Source organism: Vombatus ursinus, unplaced genomic scaffold, assembly GCF_900497805.2.
Source record: "Vombatus ursinus unplaced genomic scaffold, bare-nosed wombat genome assembly UNPS02014818.1, whole genome shotgun sequence".
NCBI lineage: Eukaryota > Metazoa > Chordata > Mammalia > Diprotodontia > Vombatidae > Vombatus > Vombatus ursinus.
The window spans coordinates 10,653,724-10,677,452 of record NW_020954596.1 but is presented as its reverse complement, the minus strand read 5'-3'; the positions used below and the strand labels follow the sequence as shown (position 1 = coordinate 10,677,452).

The 23,729-nt window shown below is 40.4% G+C and overlaps 1 protein-coding gene across 4 annotated transcripts in view; it reads right to left on the bottom strand.

The window, feature by feature from the left end:
- DOK7 (docking protein 7) overlaps positions 1 to 23,729 on the bottom strand; it is a 117,741-nt gene that overhangs the window by 46,476 nt on the left and 47,536 nt on the right. For all 4 annotated transcript variants that reach the window (XM_027836503.1, XM_027836504.1, XM_027836505.1 and 1 more), the window contains 2 exons: positions 10,197 to 10,304; positions 2,407 to 3,281 (listed from right to left, as the gene is read on the bottom strand). In XM_027836503.1, coding sequence (XP_027692304.1) covers positions 2,407 to 3,281; positions 10,197 to 10,304 — 983 coding nt within the window. The remainder of the gene's footprint in view (positions 1 to 2,406; positions 3,282 to 10,196; positions 10,305 to 23,729) is intronic.

Sequence of the window (23,729 nt, the reverse complement as noted above, 5' to 3'; positions counted from 1 at the left end):
TCACCCTACAAGTCCCAAAGTACAGAACTAATGCGCTTCAGCATTTACCATATAAAGGATTTCTGGAAGCTGCCTGGCTGAGGCTGGAGGAGTCAGAGGGCATGGAAGGCACTGTGGACAGCCCTGAGATTGGAGCTGCCCAAAGGATGCTCAAGCTCTTCCTCAGATATCATTAAATAGCCTCTCCCACTCATGGCATCATGAAGGCAAAATGGTCATTTATATAAAGAGAAAAGAAGATAACAGGGCCACTTGATACTGGGTGATGCTCACCACCATCTCAGCATGAAATATAAAGACAGAACCAGAAATGAGGCTCCCCATCTTCTTCCTGCTTATGGGACTCTTAAGTGCTCCCTGGGAGACTTCAGCCTCTCAGGAGGCCATGCCCAGAAGCCATTTTGACTCGAATATCAAAGTAACCTCTTGAGTTATACTTTAATCAGATAACACTTGATCACAGATCTTCTAGGAGACTGTTCCTAGTTCATAATATGCACATTAGGAAAACTATTCATTCTACTCATGAGGTTGAGAGAAACAGATGAGAAAGGAGATTCAAACAGAACCTCTCAGATTGCTCAAAATTTTACCACATCCCATGACTGCATTGCAAGGGTCTGGGGTATTTTTAAGCTAATTTACACAAAAAGCACAGATAAGGTGCTTGCTTCCAATGGGACCACTATCCACTGCTACTTCTACACCCCTAGCAAGTTAAAATCAGTTGCAGCGCTTTAACTAAAAAGTCCTACTGAAAACCTAGAGGAGATATGTATTTCAGGGTTCTATTAAACTTGGGAAGGGAGGGGGATGTGGTGAGGGAGAAATAGCTTAATGATTTTTTTTTAAAGATTCCCATTTTAGATTTACAATCCCAGAATCTAGGTCTAAGATCTATTGTCTAATTAGTTATCAGTGATGTAGTTGAAAAAAAAAAACAAAACACTGGATTAGATTTCAGGGAAGACCTGGGTTTCAATCCTATGTGTCTGCCACTAACTCACTGTGTGAGCCACGAGAGACGTTGCCAGTTAGATCTTCAGGTTTCTTTTGTATAAATTTTGAGGATTGGATGGGATGTTGAGATCCCTTCCCACTATGTTCTAGATTCTAAGGACCCTTCTAGTTCTAACTAGTCTATCTAAGACAGACCTATCTCATGTTAACAATAAATGGTGCTAAGTTATGGTCAGAACATAGAGGGGAGAGAAACAGCATTATCTGTCACTTAACTCATCACTGCTCAAGGATGCAGAGCTCTGTTTCCAGAATCACAAGGCAAAGAAATAAAGTACATGCAAAACACGAGAGGTGCAGGACCAAGAAAAGCCAAAAAATCTTGTAAGCCTTATCTCTCAGTCACTCTCAGTTGGGTCTCCACTATCCTTGCCTCACTCTTTAGTTGGTAATTCTTGCGCTGTGTAGACTGAATGTATTGGCTTAAAGAAAGTACAATATGGTGGGAAAAGAAAGAAAAAAAGCACCGGTTTGGACACAGGAGTCCTGGGTTTGATTTGAGTCTCTCAGCTCTACCATTTACCAACTGTGTGACCTTCATCAGAAGTCACTTGACTTCTCTCTTCCTCAGTTTTCCCATCTGTACAATAGGGATATGGCTTGAACTGCCTGCCTCGCAGTACTGTTGCAAGGGACACATTTTATAAATCATCAAGCACTATAGAAAATGGGAGCTATTGGTGTAAATAAACAAAGCCATTTCAATCTTTTATATTCTGAAATTCTCACCAAGAGGCAGTATGAGGAAATGGAATAATAAATTCCGAGTCAAAAGACCTAGGTTTTATTCCTGGCTCTGCCACATACTGTCTGTGAGACCTTGGGTAAGTCCAGTCTCTCTCCTGGGCCTCAGTTTCCCCATATAAGACAAGGAGACTAGATGACCCCTAATGACTCTTCCAGGTCTAAAATATGATCCTTGGATCCAATCTGCGTTTCTGGACAGTACTCATATTCCTTCTCAAGCAACATATCCTCAAGCTGGGATTCTTCTCTCCAAATATAAGCCTTTCTTCCCTTCCTGAGGCTTCCTCTCATCAAAAGTATGTTTAAACACTGAGGAGGTGCTCTCTCCACCCACCTGCTCTCTTCTCCAGAAGGAAGAAAACTACCTGCATCTTCCAAGCTAAATGACCCCAGGGTTAGTAGCCCATCATTTAAAGTACTCCCTGTGCCTTACCTTCAAGGCCTGGGTCTCTCTGGTGGGGTTTTGGTCATTCATCCCTCACTTTCTAAGCTAATTTATACAAAAAGCATGGATGGGATGCTTCTCCAATGGGACCACTGTCCATTGCTACTGCCACATCCTCAATAAACTGAAATCAATCACGTCACTTGAACTCAGGTTGGGCCTGGGTTAGCTTCTGCTCAGGGATGGGTATTTACCTTGAGTCCACCACAGACTGGACATGATGTAAAGAAAGCTCTTGGAGCCCCGGGGCGGGGGCTACACATTTCACAAGGCTCAGCAGACACTCCACTAGGTGAAACCGACTCACTACTTTGGGATTCTAACACCTGTCCTGGAGGTTTGATGCCTGACCATCTGGAAAGAAAATCTGCATAAGTCTCATCACCCAAGTCTTTGGTGCCTTCGGCAAGGGAAGCAGTGGGCCCCCCCAAGTCTTGGTCAGGCTCAGAGGCAGCTCCTGCCTCCAAGGGTAGGGCTGGTGCTGCTTTGGGGTCACTGGCCTGTTGAGGGCCTGGGGCCTGGTCCTTGGGTCCTGTGGAATCTGCACCATCACCATGCTGAGCATCCTTAGCAGCTGCTTGTAATACACTCCTGGGTGTATCATAGAGATGTCGGAAAGAGCTGGGAACCTGATACTCCAGGCCCCTGTGGGGCTCACTGGGCTGGCAAGTGCACAAACTCTGTTCTGAAGCAAAGTTCAAAGGCAAGCTGAGCAGGGAACCAAACTCGTCACCATGGCAGATGTCCAGGCTCCCAGCATAGGAAGAGAAGCTACCAGAGTAAGAAGAGTGACTCCCGGTGGCTATTCCACTGTCAGAAGAACTCTGGCGGCCGATTTCCTGGAGCTGTCTGGACCGGAGAGGTTTTGGCAGCGGCTTGGCGGCACCATGTGTAGCCTCCGCGTGTGCCTTGTCTTCCCCAAGTTGGAAAGACTTAGCAGATGCCAGCCCATGGCTCTCCTGGGAGGTGCTGGCCGAGGACTGCTCGGGCCAAAGAGCGAGTCGGCTCCCAGCACTGGCATCTGAATGACTGGTGTCTGACGAAGAACTGGACAAACTCCTGTCATCCCCTGAAACAAGAGAAAAAAGCAAGGTCATCCAGGTGCCGACAGCCAGGAGACAGAATGGTAGAATGCTAAAGGTGAAAGGTCATCTAAGTCCAACCCTCACCTTTTACAAATAACAAAAATGAAGCCCAAAGTGGGAGGGGCAGCAAGGTGGTGGAGAAGGCAAGGGATGACTTCCCAAAGGTCCACTAGCTAGTAAATGTCAGAGCAAGAAATCAGACCCTCTAACTAATCAGGTCCTCTAACTAATGCTTCAAGTCCTGTTTCAGCCTGGTCCATTCCAAAAACATCAATTATTAATTTATTAATAATTTTTAACTTTTTAATTCTCATTAGATTTAGGGCACAGTACCGGACAATGAAGACACAAAGGTTAAAAATGACACAAGTCCCTGCCTTTAAAGAACTTACAGCTAGTAGCAGGTCACATGTTGACTATATGACCTTGAGCAAATATATTACAATGATAAAAAGAACACTAAACTTGGAGATGAGAACCAGCCTGGCCCATAGTAGGCACTTATTAAAGATGTATTGATTCACCAGGGTCTAAGTTCTGGCCCTATCACTTACTAGCTATCAGACAGTGGACAGATGATGTCCTCTCTACAGGGCTTCAATTTCCTCATCTACCTCACAGAGCCACTTTCTAACACTGAAAGCACTCTAGCAATAGGAGTTATTATTACCCCAGCCTTGCCAACCTCACAGGACTATAGTGAGGATCAAATGAGACAATGTATGAGAAAGTAATTGTAAAGTTAAGAAAATATTAATGTAATAAAACATAGTAAAATCTAGAACTCTAAGTTGTTGTTCAGTCATGTTCGACTCTTCCTGACCCCATTTGGGGTTTTCTTTGCAAAGATACTGGAGGGGTTTGCCATTTCCTTCTCCAGCTCGTTTTCCAGATGAGGAAACTGAGGCAAACAGGGTTAAGTGACTCACCCAGGATCACACAGCTAGTAAATGCCTGAAATCGGATTTGAATTCAGGAAGATGAGTCTTCCTGACTCTGTGCCACCTAACTGCCCCTTTCTAAAAGCTAGCAGAATACAAAGAGGGAAATGGAGGAAGAGGGGAGGATTTTATTTTCCTATCATGCTTTGCTCTATAGATCCATCAGTAAATGCAGGTCCATGGAGAAATTTTAAATCCAAACATCTGTCATCACTGTGCGCAAAGAGATCAACTAGAAAGCCATCATATTCTGTGGCCATGAACAGACTCCAAGGTAGCGAAGGAGCTCCAGAGCCAGGCTGACTTGGGAGAATGCCTCCAAACTAGAGGCTGACCCAGAGCTGCTGAGGAACTCTCTGCACTGCTGGCCACTTTTAATCCCCCTCCAATTAATCATAACAAAACGAAGATTTCACAGGGCACGTGAGAAAAGAAGCAGTTGTTCAGAGTATGATTAGCTTTGCCCTTGGTTGCTATATACAGAATACTGGAAGGCTACATACTGAGAACCAAGCCCTCCTGACCAGCACGTGGGCAGTCAGAAATGCTCCAGGCAAGAATACAGCCTGGTTCACTTATAGAAGGCCTTATGGACTGCCAACTCTATCTGTGTTAAATGGGCTGCTTTAATATCAAGCCAAATATGAGGATGGGGACAGAAGCTGGACCTGTGATTTTTATCAGGATAAGGAACTTCCAGGTGAGGGAGCTCCCTCTACCAATACAGGTTGGCACTTTCTCTGTGGTCTCAGCCAGTTGCCTCAAACACTAGGAAGTTAAGTGACTTTCCCAGAGTTATGCAGTCAACATGTGTCAAAAGAGGGACCTGAACCCAAGTATTCCTAGCTTTGAAGCCTGGCTCTCTATCCACTCTTACACATGCTGCCTCTCTCACTTTAATGTGGGTGCTTTAAAACAGGTGAAGTTGGGAAACACCTAAATATGAGAAGTCTTGTGAGGAGGGGGACACAACGATTGCAATCTTTTAAGTGTTTCACAAGACTGAAGAATCCCTGTGCACTGGGATGGATCCCAGAGATCACCGAGTCCAATGCAGCTAAATGAGAATCTCCTCTCTCTTGTCCCAGAGGAGTCATCCAGATTCTAATGGAACACTTCCTGGACTGAGGAGCCAGGACCTCTTGAGGTAGCCTATTTCACCTTTGGATAGCCCCAATATTATGAAGTTTTTCCTTTCATTGAGTCTGAATCTGTTTCTCCGCAATTTCCTGCTATCTCATCCTTGTTCTGGCCTTTAGGACCAAGAATAAATAAGTCTAATCTCTTCCACTTGACAGTCCTACAAATCCTTGAAAGTCTCTCTTCTCCAAGATACATATTAATATTTAGTTAATATTAGTAAATTAAAATATTTAGGTAATATTATAAATATATATAAATTAAATAGCTGCTTTTGTTGTTGAGCCGTTTCAGTTATGTCTGACTCTTTGTGACCCTTGTTGGGGTTTTCTTGGCAAAGATACTGGAGGAGTTTACCATTTCCTTCTCCAGCTCACTTTATAGATGAGGAATTGAGGCAAATAGGGTGAAGTGACTTATCCAGGTCAAACAGCTAGTAAGTGTCTGAGGCTGTAATTGAACTCAGGTCATTCTGTCTCCAGGGCCAGCTCTCTATCCAATGTGCCACTTAGCTGCAAATATACTGTTTAATTAATTTATAAAATATGTTTTATATTTTACAAATATAAAACATATTTTAAATATATTTAAATATAAAATATTTATAAAAATTTATAAAATATTTATAAATATTTATAAAATATTTATACTATACATAAAATACTGAGGGCTAACATGAAAATAATGAGAACCTTGGGGGGAAAGTAACTATTCCATTTAGAGTTTATGATAAAAAAGAGTAAAGCTGGGAAAATATGATATGTACCCCAGATTTTGAAAAAAAAATTTCAAAGGTTCAGAAAAAGATTAAGTATGATCTAATAGACAATAATTCTATAGAGGAAGTCAATCCAGGAGAAATGGGAGGCTCCCAAGGATAACATTCTAAAGGCACAAAGAAAGACAAATGAAATATCAATGAGGAAGAAAAAAAGGAGTTGCCTAGAGATAGAGATGTGGATGCACAAGGATCTCATCCACCCACAAAGACTTTTAAAAGGCATGTTTATAGATGGAAGTAAGGGAAGGAAATGAATGATGAACACAAAGGCAAGGCATGGTTCAGTAAAGATGGTGCCAGGAGCCCTAACGCATGGAATAAGCTGAGGCTATCAACGAAAGCCAAGGAAACACAAGATTTGAGAATTGATTTTTCATTATGGCGGTGGTGGTGTTACTATTCTAGGAAAAAGAGGAAACACAAAGGGATATGACTGCTGCTCACAGAGAAAACGACAGTGATAACTAATAATGGAAGGGAAGTGATGCTGCCCAATAATTCTTCTGCCTTTCTATTCTCTGCCAAGAATGATCTTTGAACTAGAAAAGATAGAACAAAAATGGCTCTTAGAAAATCAATACCCAAGATAAATAAGAAGATAGTAAAAGAACACCTAGTTGCTCTTGATGAGCTCAAGTCACCAGGCTCAGAGAACTTAAAAAAAAGAAAAAAACACCTGACAGATGTGATTACTAAGCTACTGTCAGTAATTTGTGAGAAAGAATGGGAGGACCACCATAGGACAAGAGAATGTGGCCCGAGTTTTCAAAAGAGAGAAGAGAGCAGAGCCAGTGAGTTTGGCTATAATTCATGGAATATACTATGAAAGGAACAGTTAGATTGTAAAATTAGATTGTAAGCTCCTTGAGGACAGGGACTGTCTTTTTCCTGTTTTTGCATCCTCAGCACTTCACATAGCATTTGACATAGAGCATGCATATGATAATGGTTACTAATTGATTGATAGTAAAACTTTAGAGATGGAAGCCATGAGAACAAAGAGCTAGCATGGTTTTCTTAAGATGAATTTATGTCAAATTAATTTCAATGTTTTTATCAGGATACAAGACTGGTAAATCAGAAGAGTGTTACACATAGTTTACCTACATTTGAGCAAAACATGTGACAAAGTCCCTCAAGTTATTCTTATGAAAATAAAGTCAAGATTTGAGCTAAATGATGTTAGGTGGATTTGGAATTGGTTGAATGATTAGCCCCTAAAAGTAGCCAGTGATCATTTGACATTAATATGAAAGGAATGATATCTCTAGTGAAATATCCCAGAGGTTGTATTAACATTTTACTTTAAGTGATTTCCGTAAAGATATAGGGATTTTTTAAATATGAAGATAATACAAATGTAAAAGGGATAACCAATATATTAAATGGTAGATCCAGGATCCCAAGAGATCTCAAAAGGCCAAAATGTTGGGTCAAATCTAGTAAGATGAAATTTAATAGAGATAAATATAAAGTCTCACACTTGGGTTCAAAAATTAATTTCACAAGTACAAAATGGGAAAAACATGACAAGGTAGCAGTCTGCCTGAGAAAGTTCAGGCGGTTTCAGAAGATTATAAATTGAACATGAGATAACAAAGTGATAAAGTAGACAAAGGATGCTAATGTAATCTTGGGTTTTATTTAAAAAGGCAGAAGTGTCCAAGACTAGGGACCATATCTTGAGTGCTATGTTCAGTTCTAGACACTATTTTACAAAGGATATTGATAAGCTTGAGACTCTCCAGAGGAAAGTGATCAGAATGGTGAAAGGTCTTGAGATTATGTCGTATCAATCAATCAACAAATATTTATTAAACACTTACCAAGTGCCAGGTAGGGTGCTAAGCACTAAGGATTAAAAAAAAAACCTCATAAATGAAGCAGTCTGTACTCTCTATTGGGAGAAACTGTGTACCAATGGTTATAGCAGGAAAGCACTAACAGCTGAAGAGGATTAAAAGGCAAAATAAGCAAAGGAATCAGAAGGACAGTCAGATAGGTAGGTGGAGAACCAAGAAAAGACAGTGCCTTGGAAGCCCAGAGAGAAATGGCCAGGATGAAGGTGGTCAACACTATCAAATACTGCAGAGATATTAAGAAACATGAGGAGGTTTGGTTGTTCAGCCACTTAATAGGAATACAACCACCATCTTCAAAATCATTTCATATGGATGAGAAAATTAACCTATTTTGCCTGGCAGCAGAAAACAGGACTAAGAGAAATAGGTAGAAAATGAAAAGAGGAAAAATTATCTCACCCACAATGTAATAGGCTGCCTTGGGAGGTAGGGAGAGAAGGGAAGATGGTTGTCTACCTATTGGGATATTGTAAAGAAGCTTTGCCCTCTTTCTGTATTATGAATCCAAAGCAGAATTTCTTTATCTTTTTTGTGTCACGGATCTCTTTGTCAGTCTGATAAAGCCTACTGACTTCTCAGAATCATGTTTTAAATTCATAAAATAAAAAAGACCACAAAGGAAACCAATTATAGGAAATACAGTTATCAAAATATTTTTAAGAAACAAGTTAGTGGAACCTAGGTTAAGAACACCTGATCTTTAAAAAACTAGAGAGTCCTTTAAAAAATAATCTGGTTTGTTTCCCCAGTTGATAAGTGGTCTAAAGATATGGCTAGCCAGTTAGTTCTCAAGGGAAGTAACTATTTATATTCACATGAAAAAATGATACAAATTACTAATAATTAAAGAAATGCAAATTGAGGCAACTAGGAGGTTCTACCTCATACCATCACGTTGGCAAAATTAACCAAAAAAGGAAAATAACAAATATTGGTGGGGCTGTGGGAAAACGGTAGACTTGGTATGTTATTCATGGAGCTTGTGAATTGTTACAATATTCTGGAAAGGAATTTGTAATTGTTACTATGCCCCAAATGTTACAAACTGTGTATATCCTTTGACTCAACAATACCATTGGGAGGCTTATACTTCAAAGAGATGAAAGGAAGAATAAAATGTCTTACATGAACAAAAATATTTACAGCAGCTCTTTCTGTTCAGATAAAGAACTGGAAACCAAGAGACTGCCCTATATAAATGTAACAAAATACTATTTTGTGCTTCCAAAATTACAGATGAAACAATTTCAGAGAAACCTAGAAACACTTGTGTAGACTTGTGCAGAATGAAGTGAGCAGAATCAAAAGAACAATTTATCCTATGACAACACTGTGAAAAAGAAGATTTTTGAAAGACTTAAAAATATGACTTCAGAGAAAATAAAGATTGCTACATACCTGCTGACAAAGAAGTGATAGATTAATATGATGAATAATATATATACAGATTTGGTCTTGGCCAACATGGGAATTTTTTTTTGCTTGATTATGCATATTTATTATAAAGATCTTTTTTTTTCTTTCCACTCCCCCACCCCAGGAAATGGGGATGGGGAGGAAGAAATGCTTCATAACTGAAATTTTTAAAAAAAAATTAATAATAATCTGGCTTAGAAGACCTGATCGACTGTTGATATCCAGTATAACCAAGGAGTTCTAAACAGGCAGCATAATACAGTAGAGAAAGAACAAAGTTTGGATTAAGAGGAAGCCTAGGCTTCAATCACTGGCTCCAACTTCCACTTGCTAGGACACCGTGGACAAGTCTTATCTAATTTATAAACTAGAAATAATAGTCCTTGCTTTCCTTACCTTACAGGGCTATGATGTTGAAAGCCCATTGTAAACCTTAAGGTATAGAACTGTAAGTAATTATTATTCTTAAACCCTCCTAGCATTTTTGAACCAGACATACAAACTGGTGACAGAGGATCACTGACATGAATAGCACCCTAAAACACTGTTCGGTTTTTTTTCCCCTATTATCTCACATAGCACCAATCTAGCCTCTCTCACCAAGACACTGCCTCAGAAAGTTCCGAGAAAACACTCACTAGTTCCTGTTAATGTGAAGAAACTACCCCCTGAGAAAAGGAAGCTGTTTTTCCTCTGTCATCCCCCTAACCCCACGCCATCAGGGTGGGGGGTCGCTGATGGACTTCAGTGGCCTCTCACCTCCACTTCCCGGACGACTCGAATGTGAAAGAAGACTGAGCCTCTTCTCGAGCTGCAGAGCTTCATGGGCCACTCTCTCTTCCATGGATGATGGGTTTGTATTTGGATCTAAATACAAAATGGGGGAAGGGGAAGGCAGCAGGATATAATGATCAACCACAACAAGATAACACATTTCTCCTCCCCGCTCCCTGAAATTAAATCCCCTCACTCTTCACCACTCTAATGTTATATCTACTCTGGCACAGTCATGTGAATTTGAATCTTGAGAGGAACTCATTCTCTAGAACAGGATGAAGTGCCCAGCTTAGTTTTATTTAGGCTGCTTTGAGTGGCAGGTTTCTATCTTTCATCATCGTTGACAGGCAATCTGGACCATTTGGGTCCCACCCCTCAGTGTACCCTCATAAACTGGGTTTTCACTTTGTCTCAGTGACCAGAGCTAACTTTGAGGAAAGCCCCAAAGGTGCCAGGTAACTATAACACCCTCCGCTTCATTCTGCTAGTGTAGATAAAAGGAATATGGGTAAGAAGACAGAAAAGTTATCAACTGGATGTTGGCTAAAATGAAACTAACTGGGTCTAAAAATATGAAGACTCAGATTTCCACAGGTGTCTACTAATGGATTATCATTAGCTCCAGAGAAGTATGATTAAGTTAAAGTAAAAATGTTGTCGGACAGTTGTTTTTCAATCATGTCTGACTCTTTGTGACCCTGTATGGGGTTTTCTTGGCAAAGATACTAGAGTAGTTGGCCATTTCCTTCTCCACTTCATTTCACAGATGAAGAAACTGAGGCAAACAGGGTTAAGTGATTTGCCCAGGGTCACACAGCTTGCAAGTGTCTGAGGACAGATTTGAATTCAGGAAGATGAGTTGTCCTGACTCCAGGTCCTATATTCTATCTACTGCACCACCTAGCTGCCCTTACAATAAATTTTAATTTCATTCAATTTCAACAAAGACTTATTAATTATTATACGTACTCTAGTGTGGTATGTTAAGCACTAGGGATACAGAGGTGAAAAATGGTCCTCAGGGAACTTACAGTCCAATGAGGGTATTTATATCGTATACACAATTAAGTATGATACCCTTTAGAATGAGATTTGCTTTGGGCATAAAATTCAGAGTGGGGAAAGACAGGATGTAATCCAACAAACTGCTTTGGGGAATAGGATATGCTAGGTAACAGTCAAATTCTTGGATCCCTAATGCACAATCCCATAATCCATGGTCTCAATATCAGAGGCGTCAAACAGCAGCATATAGAATCAGAAAATCACAAAAGAATATTGTCTACAATGTATCACATTTTTATTTATTTTGTTAAACATTTTCCAGTTGCATTTTAATCTGGTTCTGAGTTTTCCTGGCCAGCAGGGAGTTTGACATCTCTGTTCTACAACATTACTGAAATCAGGAGATACAATTGTTCACAAATGATAGGGCTTTCTCAAGCTCTCAATGCACAGACTGACAAGCGGCTGAGTTACCAGTTTACAATGAACACCCTAAAAACAACAACAACAACAATAATGATAATAATAACTAATTTACATGCCACCTTCAGGTTTGCTTGTTACTTTCTCCACAACAGCTGGTATTCAAGCCCAAATCCTCTGACTCCAAATCTAAAATTTTTTCTACTATACCACGATGTCCCCTAAGGCCACATTGGCTCCAAATCAATGGTTTAGTTAAAAAAAAAAAGGCATGAGGCTGAGCCTAGTTTTATCTTTCACTGTCCCCTTGGTCCCTTTAACGTCTGACTTCATAGTGAAAAGGATTCCAAGGGAATAACTTCCCAGAATCCATTAGAGCAACCTGGTTTCAAAAAGAATCACAGGATTTTAGCACTGTAAGAAAACTTGTTGCATTTCAATTGGTTTCCTTGGCAGAGACACTAGAGCAGTTTGCCATTTCCTTCTCCAGCTCATTTTACAGATGAGGCACTATGGCAAACAGGGTGCAGTGACTTGCCCAGGGTCATTCAGCTAGTAAATGTCTGAGACCAGATTTGAACTCTTGAAGATGTGTCTGCTTGATTCCAGCCCAGCACTCCATCTACTTCACCACCTAGCCACAGTAAGGAACCTTAAAGATTATCTAATCAGAGAGGCATAGCTCAGCATCTGGAAGGGACCTCAGAAGCCATCTAATTCAATCCTTTCATTTTACAGGTAGGAAACCAACGTACCGGAAAATTAAGTGATCTGCCCACAGTCTGTCTCTCTCTGTCTCTCTCTCTCTCACACTCCCACACACACACACACACACACACACACACACACACAAAATAACAGAAATAAGATTTGAACCTAGATCACCTAACTCCTAATCCAGTGCTCTCACTTCCCACTGCCTCTTCAAGATGAGACAGGTTTGGATACTTTCAAACTGCATTACTATAGAACACTTAGCGTCTCTGAAAATCAGTCTCCTTATCTGCCAAATGGAGACAAAAATATTTATACTGTGAGGAAAGGGCTTTGCTAACGTGAAAGCAGTATAGGAAGGAGACCTGGTATTAGGAGGTAGGTAGAGCAGGAACATTCAGTTCCATTTTTTTTTCAGATGAGAGGTTAATCTCCTTGCCAAGGTCAAATAGCTGAATAGCCTCAAAACCAGCAATAGAATCCAGCTCTTCTGTTTCTAAGTTTCCTTCCTCCCCTAAGATCCTGCCCCACCTCTAAAGCCCTCCAAAGCTGCTTACTAGAACACCTAAAAACTGTTTCTGCCAAGGCAGCAAGTTAATGTTGGTCAACCATTGCAGACTTTGTGGATTATAAATACTTCAAAGCTTCAGATTAACATCACGCCCCAACCAGATGTTGGTGGCAATCTGGAGGGTATTTCAACAAGATTACTGTCAAGAGTTTAAAAATGCCTGGCATCCTTAGCAGCCATCGTACCAATGGCTATCCTTCCTTTTAACTGTAAGCCCCCCCCCCACCTAATTACATGAGGAATAGATCAGTGCAGGAGGAGGGCCTAGCTGTCTCAGAAACATAGCCAATTTATCCTCATTCTCTAAAAAGAGGCAGCAGCATCACCAAGGCACCATTGAATTTCTCTAACTCTAACTCTAACCAGTAGTCAGTTCAGCCTCCTGCTGATCTCTATCCATTGCTAGCGAGGAGGAGCTCATTACCTTTCAAAGCAGCCCAGTCTCATTTTTAGACATCACATTTTTAGGTAGTTTTCCTCTCACTGAGCCAAATTCTAACAACAATGTAACCTCTACCCATTGCTCCTAGTTTGGTTCTCAGGAGCAGAATATGACATTTTAAAACTCTGCATAAAATCTGAAAGCATGTTGATAAAAGTTTAAAAATGTAGACTCCCAGGCATCTGAAAATTGTTCCTTCTTCAAGATCTATGCTATTATGTTTCTCAGAAAAAGTAATCATTTTCCTTGACAAATTAATTGTTTAAGAAAAGTGAGTTATGTTTAACATGATTATACATGTATAACCTATATCAGATTGCTTGCTGTATTGGGCAGGGGGAAGGAGAGGGAGGGAAGGAGGGAAGGAGAAAAAATTGGAACTCAAAATTTTACAAAAATGAATGTTCAAAACTATCTTGACATGTAACTGAAAAAAATACTACTAAAGAAACATTTTTAAAAATAAAAGACTGATGGAAGGAAGGAAGGAAGGAAGAAGGAAGGAAAGAAGGAGAGGAGAGGAGAGGAGGGGCTTCTAATCAGGAGAGCTGGGTCTGGATCCTAGCTCTGCCAGATTAACTGTGTGACTACACACATGCAAGTCACTCTTTCCCAGACTCTATTTCCTTTTCTATAAAAGAGGATTAATATCACCAACTTCTCAAATATCCTTTTTGTTGTTCAGTTATTTTTCAGTCATGTCTGACTTTGTGGCTGTGTAAGGGGTTTTCTTGGCAAAGATACTGGAGTGGTTTGCCATTTCCTTCTCCAGCTCATTTTACAGATGAGGAAAGTGAGGCAAACAGTGACTTGCCCAGGATCAAGTAGCTAGTAAGTATACGAGGCCAGATCTGAACTCAGGGAGATGAGTCTTCCTGACTCCAGGTCTGGGACGCTATCTACTGTGCCACCTAGCTGCCCCATCAAATACCCTATCCACTTCTCAAAATTGTTGTGAGGTTCAAATAGGAAAGTAGAAGAAATACTCTGTAAATATAAAGTACTATATGCTAATAACCGCAGCTCACATTTGTATCCTGCTTCAAGTTTACAAACAGAATTTTTTACAACCACCCTTTGGGGTGGTTAGTGCAAGATAATTATCCATATTTTAAAAAGAAAAAAACTAAAGAGAAGGAATCTCAGAAAAGCAAAGTGAACTGGTCACACAGCTAATAATAATGTGTTGGAGCCAGGAGAAGAAGCATTATTATACTTGGAGTTCTCTGTTTGAGAGCTGGAAATCAGAAGCATAATTTCCCCTAAAGGCTTAGAGATCCTTGTCTTTTGAAGTTTTAAAATACCTCCCTGTCTTGTCTTTCTTTTGTTGACTCCTTTTGGGTAGTTAATCCAGGCAAACTGCTTCAGGGACTTGAAGAGGACAAGATGAATTCCACGATACACTGTGAAAGTTAATTTCCTACAGATGAGGGAAAGGAAGGAAAGAATTCTAGATAGAACTAAAGAAAATACAAACTCTTTGGCTCAGCCTTTAAGACTTTTCACAATCTAGCTTCAACCCTCCTTGAGTCCTTTACCAAAAGGTCTTCTTAATACTCTAGATCCCAGCCAAACTTGACTAGGAACTGGGTCCTGACTCTACCCTGCCTGCCCCAACTCATCACCACATATGTTCATTACAGTGTGAAAGCATGCCCACTTTTCATCTCTGCCTACTGAAATTCCTCCCTTCCTTCAAAGCCCAGCTCAAGTGCCATCTCCTTCATGAAGTCTTCCCTTACTCCCCTAGCTAAAAGTCATCTTTACCTCCTTAAATTTTATAGCATTTTGAACATCACCACCACCTTGGCACATACTCCTTGCATTTGTGCATTTCATTGCATACATAGTAGATGCCTAACATGGTCCAGTGAGAAAAGAGCTACGTTCAGAGTCGGTGGACCTGAGTTGGAATCTCTACCTTGCCTCTGCCACCTGTGTAACTGTGGATAAATCATGTAACCAGTCCAGGCCTCTGCCTCCTCATCTTTAAAGTGAGGGGATTGCACTAGATGATTGATAAGGTGCAAGCCAATGTTCCCCTGTTAGATTACAAGCCTCTTGATGAAGAGAACTTTCTGTATCTTTGTATCCCCATCTCTGGCTTGCCCATAATAGATGCTTAATCAATGGTCATTGAATTTGTTGGCATTAATCATGTGAGCTATCTGATTTCCATGCACTATATCCAGGCATGTATGTAGATAGGATGAGGAATGACCCATACCACCGTAAGAGAGAAGTAGCTAGGTAACACAGTGGTTGGAATTCTGGACCTAAAGTCAAGAAGCTCTGATTTCAGATCCAGCCTCAGACATTTACTAGCTGGGAAAGTTGCACCCGCTGTCTGCCTCAGTTTCTTCATCTGTAAAATGGGGACAATAAAAGCACCTACTTCCCAGGGGCAGCTAGGTGGCACAGTGGATACAGAGCCAGTCCTGGAGTCAGGAAGACCTAAGTTCAAACCTGGCCTCAGACACTTACTAGCTGTGTGACCCTGGACAAACCATTTAACCCTGTTTGCCTCAGTTTTCTCATCCATAAAATGAGTTGGAGAAGGAAATGGCAAACCATTCTTTGCCAAGAAAATCCCAAATGGGGTCACAAAGAGTCAGACATGACTGAAACAACTCAACACTCCCCAGGGGCATTATGAGGATATGATAAAATAATATTTTCAGCTCAACAAATTTTAAAACACTATATAAATGCTAGCTATAGTTATTATTAAACATTTATTTGTTAATTATAACTACAGTAGGAGCTTCTATGTAGCAAGTAACCTGCCAACAAGGACTTTCGCCTGTACTAGCATACCCTCTGAGATCCCAACTACCTCCTCTGAACTGGGGCTAAATGTACGTGCCTAAGTAATAGAATCCCAGGATGACAGAATTTAAAGCCTTACCTTACATGGGCAACACAGTAACAAAACCAGGATTTATACTCACAACCCATGACTCTAAATCAAGTTTTCCTTCCACCACACCACACTGACTCTTTGAATAGAATTTAATAGCTAAACCAGTTATGCAGCCTGGGCATCTGATCACCCAAACTCCATTTTTTTTAATAAATACAGCAACTTCCATTGACATGGTATTGACATTTAAGGACTACAAAGCACTTTCTTTACAACTCTAAACTGTAGGTAATGTAAGAACCATCCCCATTTTATATGTGAGAAAACTGAAGTGAAATAACTTACCCGGGGCCATATGACTAGTAAAATGTCAGAGCCAAAGCTAAAGCCCATGCTTTCTCAACCACATCACTACTGTCTTCCTCTACTGTCTCCTCTGAAGCCTGCCACTCACCAGTAGAATCCCAAGTTTAGAGCCTAAGACCAGACCTGAAGATGGCAGGCAGATAACAAAATATGAAAGTTCTGAAGGAAATAAGGATACTGAAATATACAGATAACAAATTTGGGGAGCCTCTGGTTAAATTAAGAAGAAATAAGTCCAATGGAACATGGCCATTTTGAAGATTCATTCAGACCTTGTATATAAGCATGGTATCCTACGCGTGAAATCACAGGACCAGACGAAGTACATATTTACCAAGAAGAACTATCATTAGCAAGTTGTGATAGACAATTCCTTAAAGGGATCCTAGTCAATCCATTATGTAAGTCTTGACACTTGCTGTATAGCAGACTCAATGGCAACTCAACCTTTGTGCTTGGCTCTTAGATTCCTTTATGTTCAGGGGGGAAATTCTCACCTCTGGGAAACCCAGAGAGAAGATTAAACAGCCACATGACAATCTGGGTCACATTTCCCAAATACCATTCTGGCAAAGGGATGGAAATTCTGTCCTTGCCCAAACTAGTTAACAATGCAAACCTTTCTTCTGATGAAGAAATGCCTTTGGATAAAATCAAAACAAAGACTGCTCTGGTCCAGTGACCTTACTGAAACCCATTGAGCCTTTGCCTGCAAAAGGCTTTTGCCTCTTACTAGCCCCTCACCTGCAGCATCTGCCCAGCTTCACAGACCTCCCTCCTCTAAAGACCCATAGAGCTTTCTGGCTATAGCAGTCATCTGCTAAGTAATCATCAGATATTGTCTTGTAACAGCTCTTTTTGCTGCTGTCAAGAAAAGTTATTTAAATTATGTGAAAAGTTAAATAATTTAACTTTTTAACTATTTAACATCTGAAAATTTTAACTGTTCAACTTTTGCCAGGCTCATTTAACTAACTTTCAAAAAATTAACTATTTAACTTTTCTTACACTCATTTTCTATCCTTCCAACTAGAACTCCGCCCCCAAAAAATAGAATTGGTTAGATCTCCAGCAATCATCCAGTCCAATCCATATCCTCTTGACAAATGCCTGAGTGGTCATCTGGATATAAATGAAAATCTCCAGATATGCGTTATTCACTGCTCCCCAGTGAAATTCATCCTCCTGGTAACTGCAAAGACTTATGCACTCACAGAATCTCAGCACAGAATGGGACCTCAGAAGCCATCTAGTGTAAGGCATACTCACAAAAAATATCCCTGACATATGGCCATCCAAACCTCACTTGAAGACCTCCGAGTGATACGGAACTTACTAGAGACTGGAGTCAAAATCTACTTCCCTGTAACCTTCCCACCCCAGGGATCCCAATTCTGCCCCCTGGGGCCAAACATAACAAATCTAATCCCACATGTCAGACTTGCAGCTATTTGAGGACAGTGATCATGTTACTTCCTAAGTCGTCTTCTCTTCAACTGGCTAAAAGCATCCCTATTTCCTTCATTAGTTCCTTGTATAGAATGGGCTCTAGTCCCTTTACCATACTGATCGCCCTCCTCTGGATACACTTTGAAAGGTGGTTTATGCCCTTCCTGAGACATAGAACTCAAAACTGATGTGGTATGACAAGAATAAAGGATAGAGGAAGTATTGTCTCTTTCCCTAAGGACACGAAACTCGCTTCTCATGCAGATTTGTATCCAAATTATCCAAAGGGTTCAAAAAACTGAAAGGAAGCATAAAACCACTGAAAAACCCAGTTTAAGAAAATTCTGGGGGTAGCTAGGTGACAACACTTACTAGCTGTGTGACTCTGGGCAAGTCACTTAACCCCATTTGCCTAACCCAAAAAAAAATATTCTGCTTTTCTTGTGGTCTCCAAACTCACTGCCATTTTCCTAGTTCTTAAAGACTTAATCAGTACTTTCTTCACAATGTCTCCGTGAGGAAGGTCACACAAATATTATGAACTCTTTTGCTCATTAGCAATGGAGGCACAGAGACTTCAGGTAACTTCCCTGGGAATCATGACAGCCAGGATTTGAACCCATTCTCTATGGCTAAGAGGTAAGTGTTTTTTTTTTCTTTTGTATTTCATCATGGTCTTTTCTTGTCTCTGTCTCCTATTAAAAAAAAAAAACATGACCTTTCTCTCACCTTCACCTGCCAGATAACCATGCAAGAATAAGGCCCTGAATGTAGCAGGAACTTGGATAAATAAATATATAGTGAATTAAGATATAACTGTGACAAACTCACAAACCAGCAGCAGGGGGAGTCAGCGCCCTTCCTAACAAAAAGTATCACACCACACTAATGAAAAATCAAACCAAAGTAGATGGATGGGAGCAATACTACCAGACCTGGAAGGACACTGGTTCTAGGATTCTGTGAGGTGAGTCCTAGGATGAAACTCTCCTAGGCAGCAGAAAGAGTCTGGACCACTTTCAAGAGATGTGGGTATTAATGCTGGGTCCAAAACCTAGTGGCAACTTATCACCCTTCTCTGAATGTCCTCATCTGCAAAATGAGGGCAGTGATACTTGCACCTGCAAGGAAAGTTCTTTGTAAACTTAAAAGTGCTTTAGAAATATGTGGTTGTTTTTAACAGCTGCATTAGAAGGGCCCTTAGAGAGCATTTAATCTAGCCCTTTCACTTTATTTTTTTAATTCCCATTTTTTCCTCATTTTAATTTTCCTTATTCCCAGTCTAGAATTTTTAATATTGCCTTTCAAGAAATATAAAACTCCCTTCCCTCCTTTTCCAGCTATGCATTCTCATCCATCTTTGTCATTATCCTTAAAAAAAATGTTATCTGTGGTATCTGAAGCCTCACCTGTTATGATTAAGAGCTGGGTACTAGGGATGACTGGCAAGAGCCCTATCTCATCTGGGCCCAGTTTTGTGCTCTGTTCAATGTTCATAAAGTATTGTTGTGTGAGGTTCCTGTTCCCAAGTGTGGCAAAGTACAGAAATGAATGGCCAGGGCACCCAGTGGCTTAGCTGCCTGGGTAGTCTGAGGTCTCCTGCCGTCTCCCTCTGGGTCTGTTTTGGTTGACTTTGGCTGGCGTCTCTCTGGGGAAGGCAGGCAGAAGCTCATGTGGCATTTCTGTGTTCATCTGGTCATTTGTATGTGGTCCATATGTGTATGGTACTCTGTCTGAAGCCATGACAAAAAATACATCAAAGAGGGAGTCTTGTCCCACATGGCAAAAGAAAAGAGATCTCCAAAGTCCCAACATCCTGTGGCCAATAAACTCTCTTGTTTAGAACACAAAGCTAATGCAATGAGGCCAAGGTCAAAGATTAAACTACTTAGAAGTTGGCTAGCTTAGCTCTGCCCACAGCCACTACATAGCTTGGGAGGAAAGACAAGACAATTCACAGCACATGTCATAGTGACGGGGTGGACAGCATCCTTTTTTTGTGTACAAAGGACAACACCAGCTTTCCATACACAATATGCTCACACAGGGCTGCTTCTGGCAACTGCTTTGACTCAACCCATCTGGATGAATGGAGCCAGGAAAGAGTTCAAATATCCATCCTGAGGTACAGGCAAGACTGATGCAGACTGGACCAACAAAAGATTTTGGCCACATATGAACCCATCTCAATTGTATTTACTAATTCCACTTCTTAAGTCTCCACCAAATCTAATTCAAATGCCATCTCCTGAATAAAGTCTTCGTCAAGTCCCAAAGGAATGTGAACTCTGCCTCCTCTCCACTCTCCCAGCATGGCGTCTGTACCTCTAATGCACTAATCTCATTCTATTTTGTTTCCTAGTTTTATGTGTTCCTATGTGTCTTTCTACTGGGCATTGTGGTCTAGGGGAAAGAGCATTGGACTTAGAGTCAAGAGAGACCTGAGTTCAAATCCTAACTACAGCACCCATTAATTGTGTGCCTATGGCCAAGTCATTTAACATCTCTAACCACCAGATTCCTCATCCGTAAAATGTGGATAATAACAGAACCTACCTTCATGGGGTCATCCTGAGGAAGAAATCAGATCAGGTACATGAAGTATTCTTCCAGTCTCAAAGTTCTATAAAAATGTAGGTTATCACTAACCCATTATTACTACTGGACCACAAAGTTTCTTAAGTACAGGCACTTGAGACAGCAAGAAGCAACAGGATTTGGAATAAGAAGCCCTGCTTTCAAGTCCTAGACTAGCCTCCACTTATTAATTCTGTGATCTAGGAAAACTCATTTAAACTCTGAGCCTCAATGTCCTTATCTGTCATCTGCGGGTAGCAATATATATATATATATATATATATACACACACACACATACATATATATATACACACACACATATATATACATATATATACATACATATATATATACACACACACATATATATATACACACACATATATATATATATATACACACACACACTATTTACCTCACAGGGTCTTTGTGAGAAAAAGGCTTTATAAATTGTAGATACTATACAAATCAGAATTGCTGTTATTCAGATCTGCATAATATTAGTAATTCACTTTCAAAAGTAAGGGAGGAATTTTAGTAGACTGTAAGTAAGCCCAATGAATTAACAATACCCTATGGAAGTCAAACAAACAAATAAGATCTTAGGCTATATTAATAAAGGGAAAATGTCCAGAACAAGGAAAATAAGTGTCCCTGCCCAGGTGAAACAGATGTGATATACTCTGTGACGTTCTGGTGGTCTTGTTGTAGGAAGGCTCTAGTTCAAATCTAGCTTTAGATACTTACTAGCTGTGGCACCCTGGGCAAATCACTAAATCTCTGACTGCCTCAACTTGCCCATCTGTAGGATGGGGTTAATAATAGCACCGAGTTTCCAAGGCTGTTGTAAAGATAAAATAAGATACTATTTGTAAAGTGCTTTGCTTTATATCTAAATATATATTTATATATATTATTTTCATGAACATGCAGAAGAGGGCAACCAGGCCAGTGAAAAGATTAGGAGATTGTGCCATACAGGTATCAGTTAAAGGAACTAGAAATATTTTTCCTAGAGAAGAGAAGACTTAGGAGAGAGATATGACAGCTGCCTTCAAGTATCTAAAATGTTACCATGTGGAAGAGAGAAGATTCATTGGAAGACAAAAAAGACAAAACTAAGAGCCATGAGTAGAAGTTACAAGAAGGCAAATTTCAGTTCAATTTGAGAAAAAAACTTCCTTTTAATTAGAGTGGTCCAGAATTAGGCTAGGTTGTTTTAGCTGGTCATCGGGTCACAGATTTAGAGATGGAAGAGGACTCTAAGTTATCTGATCTAGCTTCCTTTTTACATATAAGGAAACAGAGGCCAAAAGATGCGACTTGTCCAAAGACACAAAAATAAGAAGGGGTATGGGCAGAACTCAAACCTAGTTCCTACAACCCTTCTTCAACTACATCCATCTACTCTAAGTCTTTGGGCAGCAATCTGTTAGATAGTCATTTGTTGGGGAGACTATAAAGGGGCGTCTTCTCCAGGTAGAATTAGACAAGCTAACCTCTGAGCTTCCTTTCCATTCTGAGAGTCTGTGATTCCATTAATATCTTACCCAGAGATATCTGTGTGAGTCCCTAAAAATTTCCATTATATCTGTATAGTTCCCATCGACATTTTAAAATTTTTACTATGGCCACTAGTGGAACAGAGTCAAAAAACCTCAACAAGACTCAGGATGGCTCAGAGTTCTTCATATTTCAATACTTCAAACTTGTGGCCAGTTTTCCAAAGGTGACCAAATCTATAAGTTTTTCTTAGAAATCTAAAACACCTGACGAACAATGGGTTTAATGTACTAATTAAAAAGGACCTTAGAGGACATTTCCTCTCATTCTACAAAGGAAGAAACCTCAAGGCCCAAAGGAAAACTATTTGTCTGAGGTCACACAATGAGTTGGGACAAAAACTCAGTTCTTCTAATTCCCAGTCCTGTTCCCTGCCCACCAGTAATACCTAAGGCAGCTGCCTGTCAAGTCTGGTTTACAAAAGAGTTCAGAGAGACTTTATCTCTCTAAATCCTACCAGCTCCCAGATCATCTCAGTTAATTTTGGTCAGAGACCTATACAAACCCTTGGAATAGCAGCTCCTAACCACAGCTTAATGGAAAACCATATGATTTGGCATAGCCATCAAAAGGCAACACCCTAAAGCATTATTTCAAAAGCTCCAAATACACAGATTTTCCCCGGATGTTCCAAAGTCTCATCTTTCAGCCTGCCTACTCCTCCCCTTACAAGGCTTGCTCAGAAGCACTAACATATGACATTTCTTCATCCCTTCAACTGCAAGGCAGCATGAGTCTTTGGAAACCATAAATACACTCATGTCTATTTCTCCTGCTGCAACCACAACAAAGTCTAGGCAGTTTTTATTTTTGAATAAGCAAGAGGACTGTGTTTCTCCAAAATAGAACACTTTTAAGGAAATAGGATAGTGCAGTGAAAAAAGAGTATTGAACCTGTAAGCCACACAGTGCTAGTACATAGTCTCCCTTTACTTACTCTGTGACCTTGAGCAAGTTAATTCATTTTTCTGAACCTGTCTCCTCACCTATAACAAAATAGGGCTGAGGGTCAGATCCTCCAATCCTAAGGTTCCTTTCGGATTTAAAATTACAGGAGCAAAGGGAATATAAACAGGATTTAGAATTTGAAGGCACCTTAGAAATAATTTTCCAGAGGAAACTGAGAACCAGAAGAATTAAGTAATTCTAAGGCCCAGTTCAACCATTTACTAGCTTTGTGACTTTCAGCAAGCCATTCTTTCTCTATAATCTTCAGTCTTCCTCTCCGCCAAATGGGGATGATAACAATGTAAAGATCAAATGAGGCAATCAAGCGAAAATGTTCTGTGGCCACAAAGTACTAGACAGTCATAAGCCGGTATTATTTAGTGGTCCATTTAGGACAAACAAAACAGAGACCAGTCCAGGTTGTAACAGGAATGTGAATGAGCTGAGAGGACAGCAAGAGAGAGCTAGGTGCCTGGGACTGATACATCTGGACTGCGGTGACATTTCGGAATGAAAACCACCCTGCATCCCAGGGTGTGGCATCTGCAACCTGCCATTCCAAGTGGAGCCGCAAGCACTAGCCTAGGCAGGC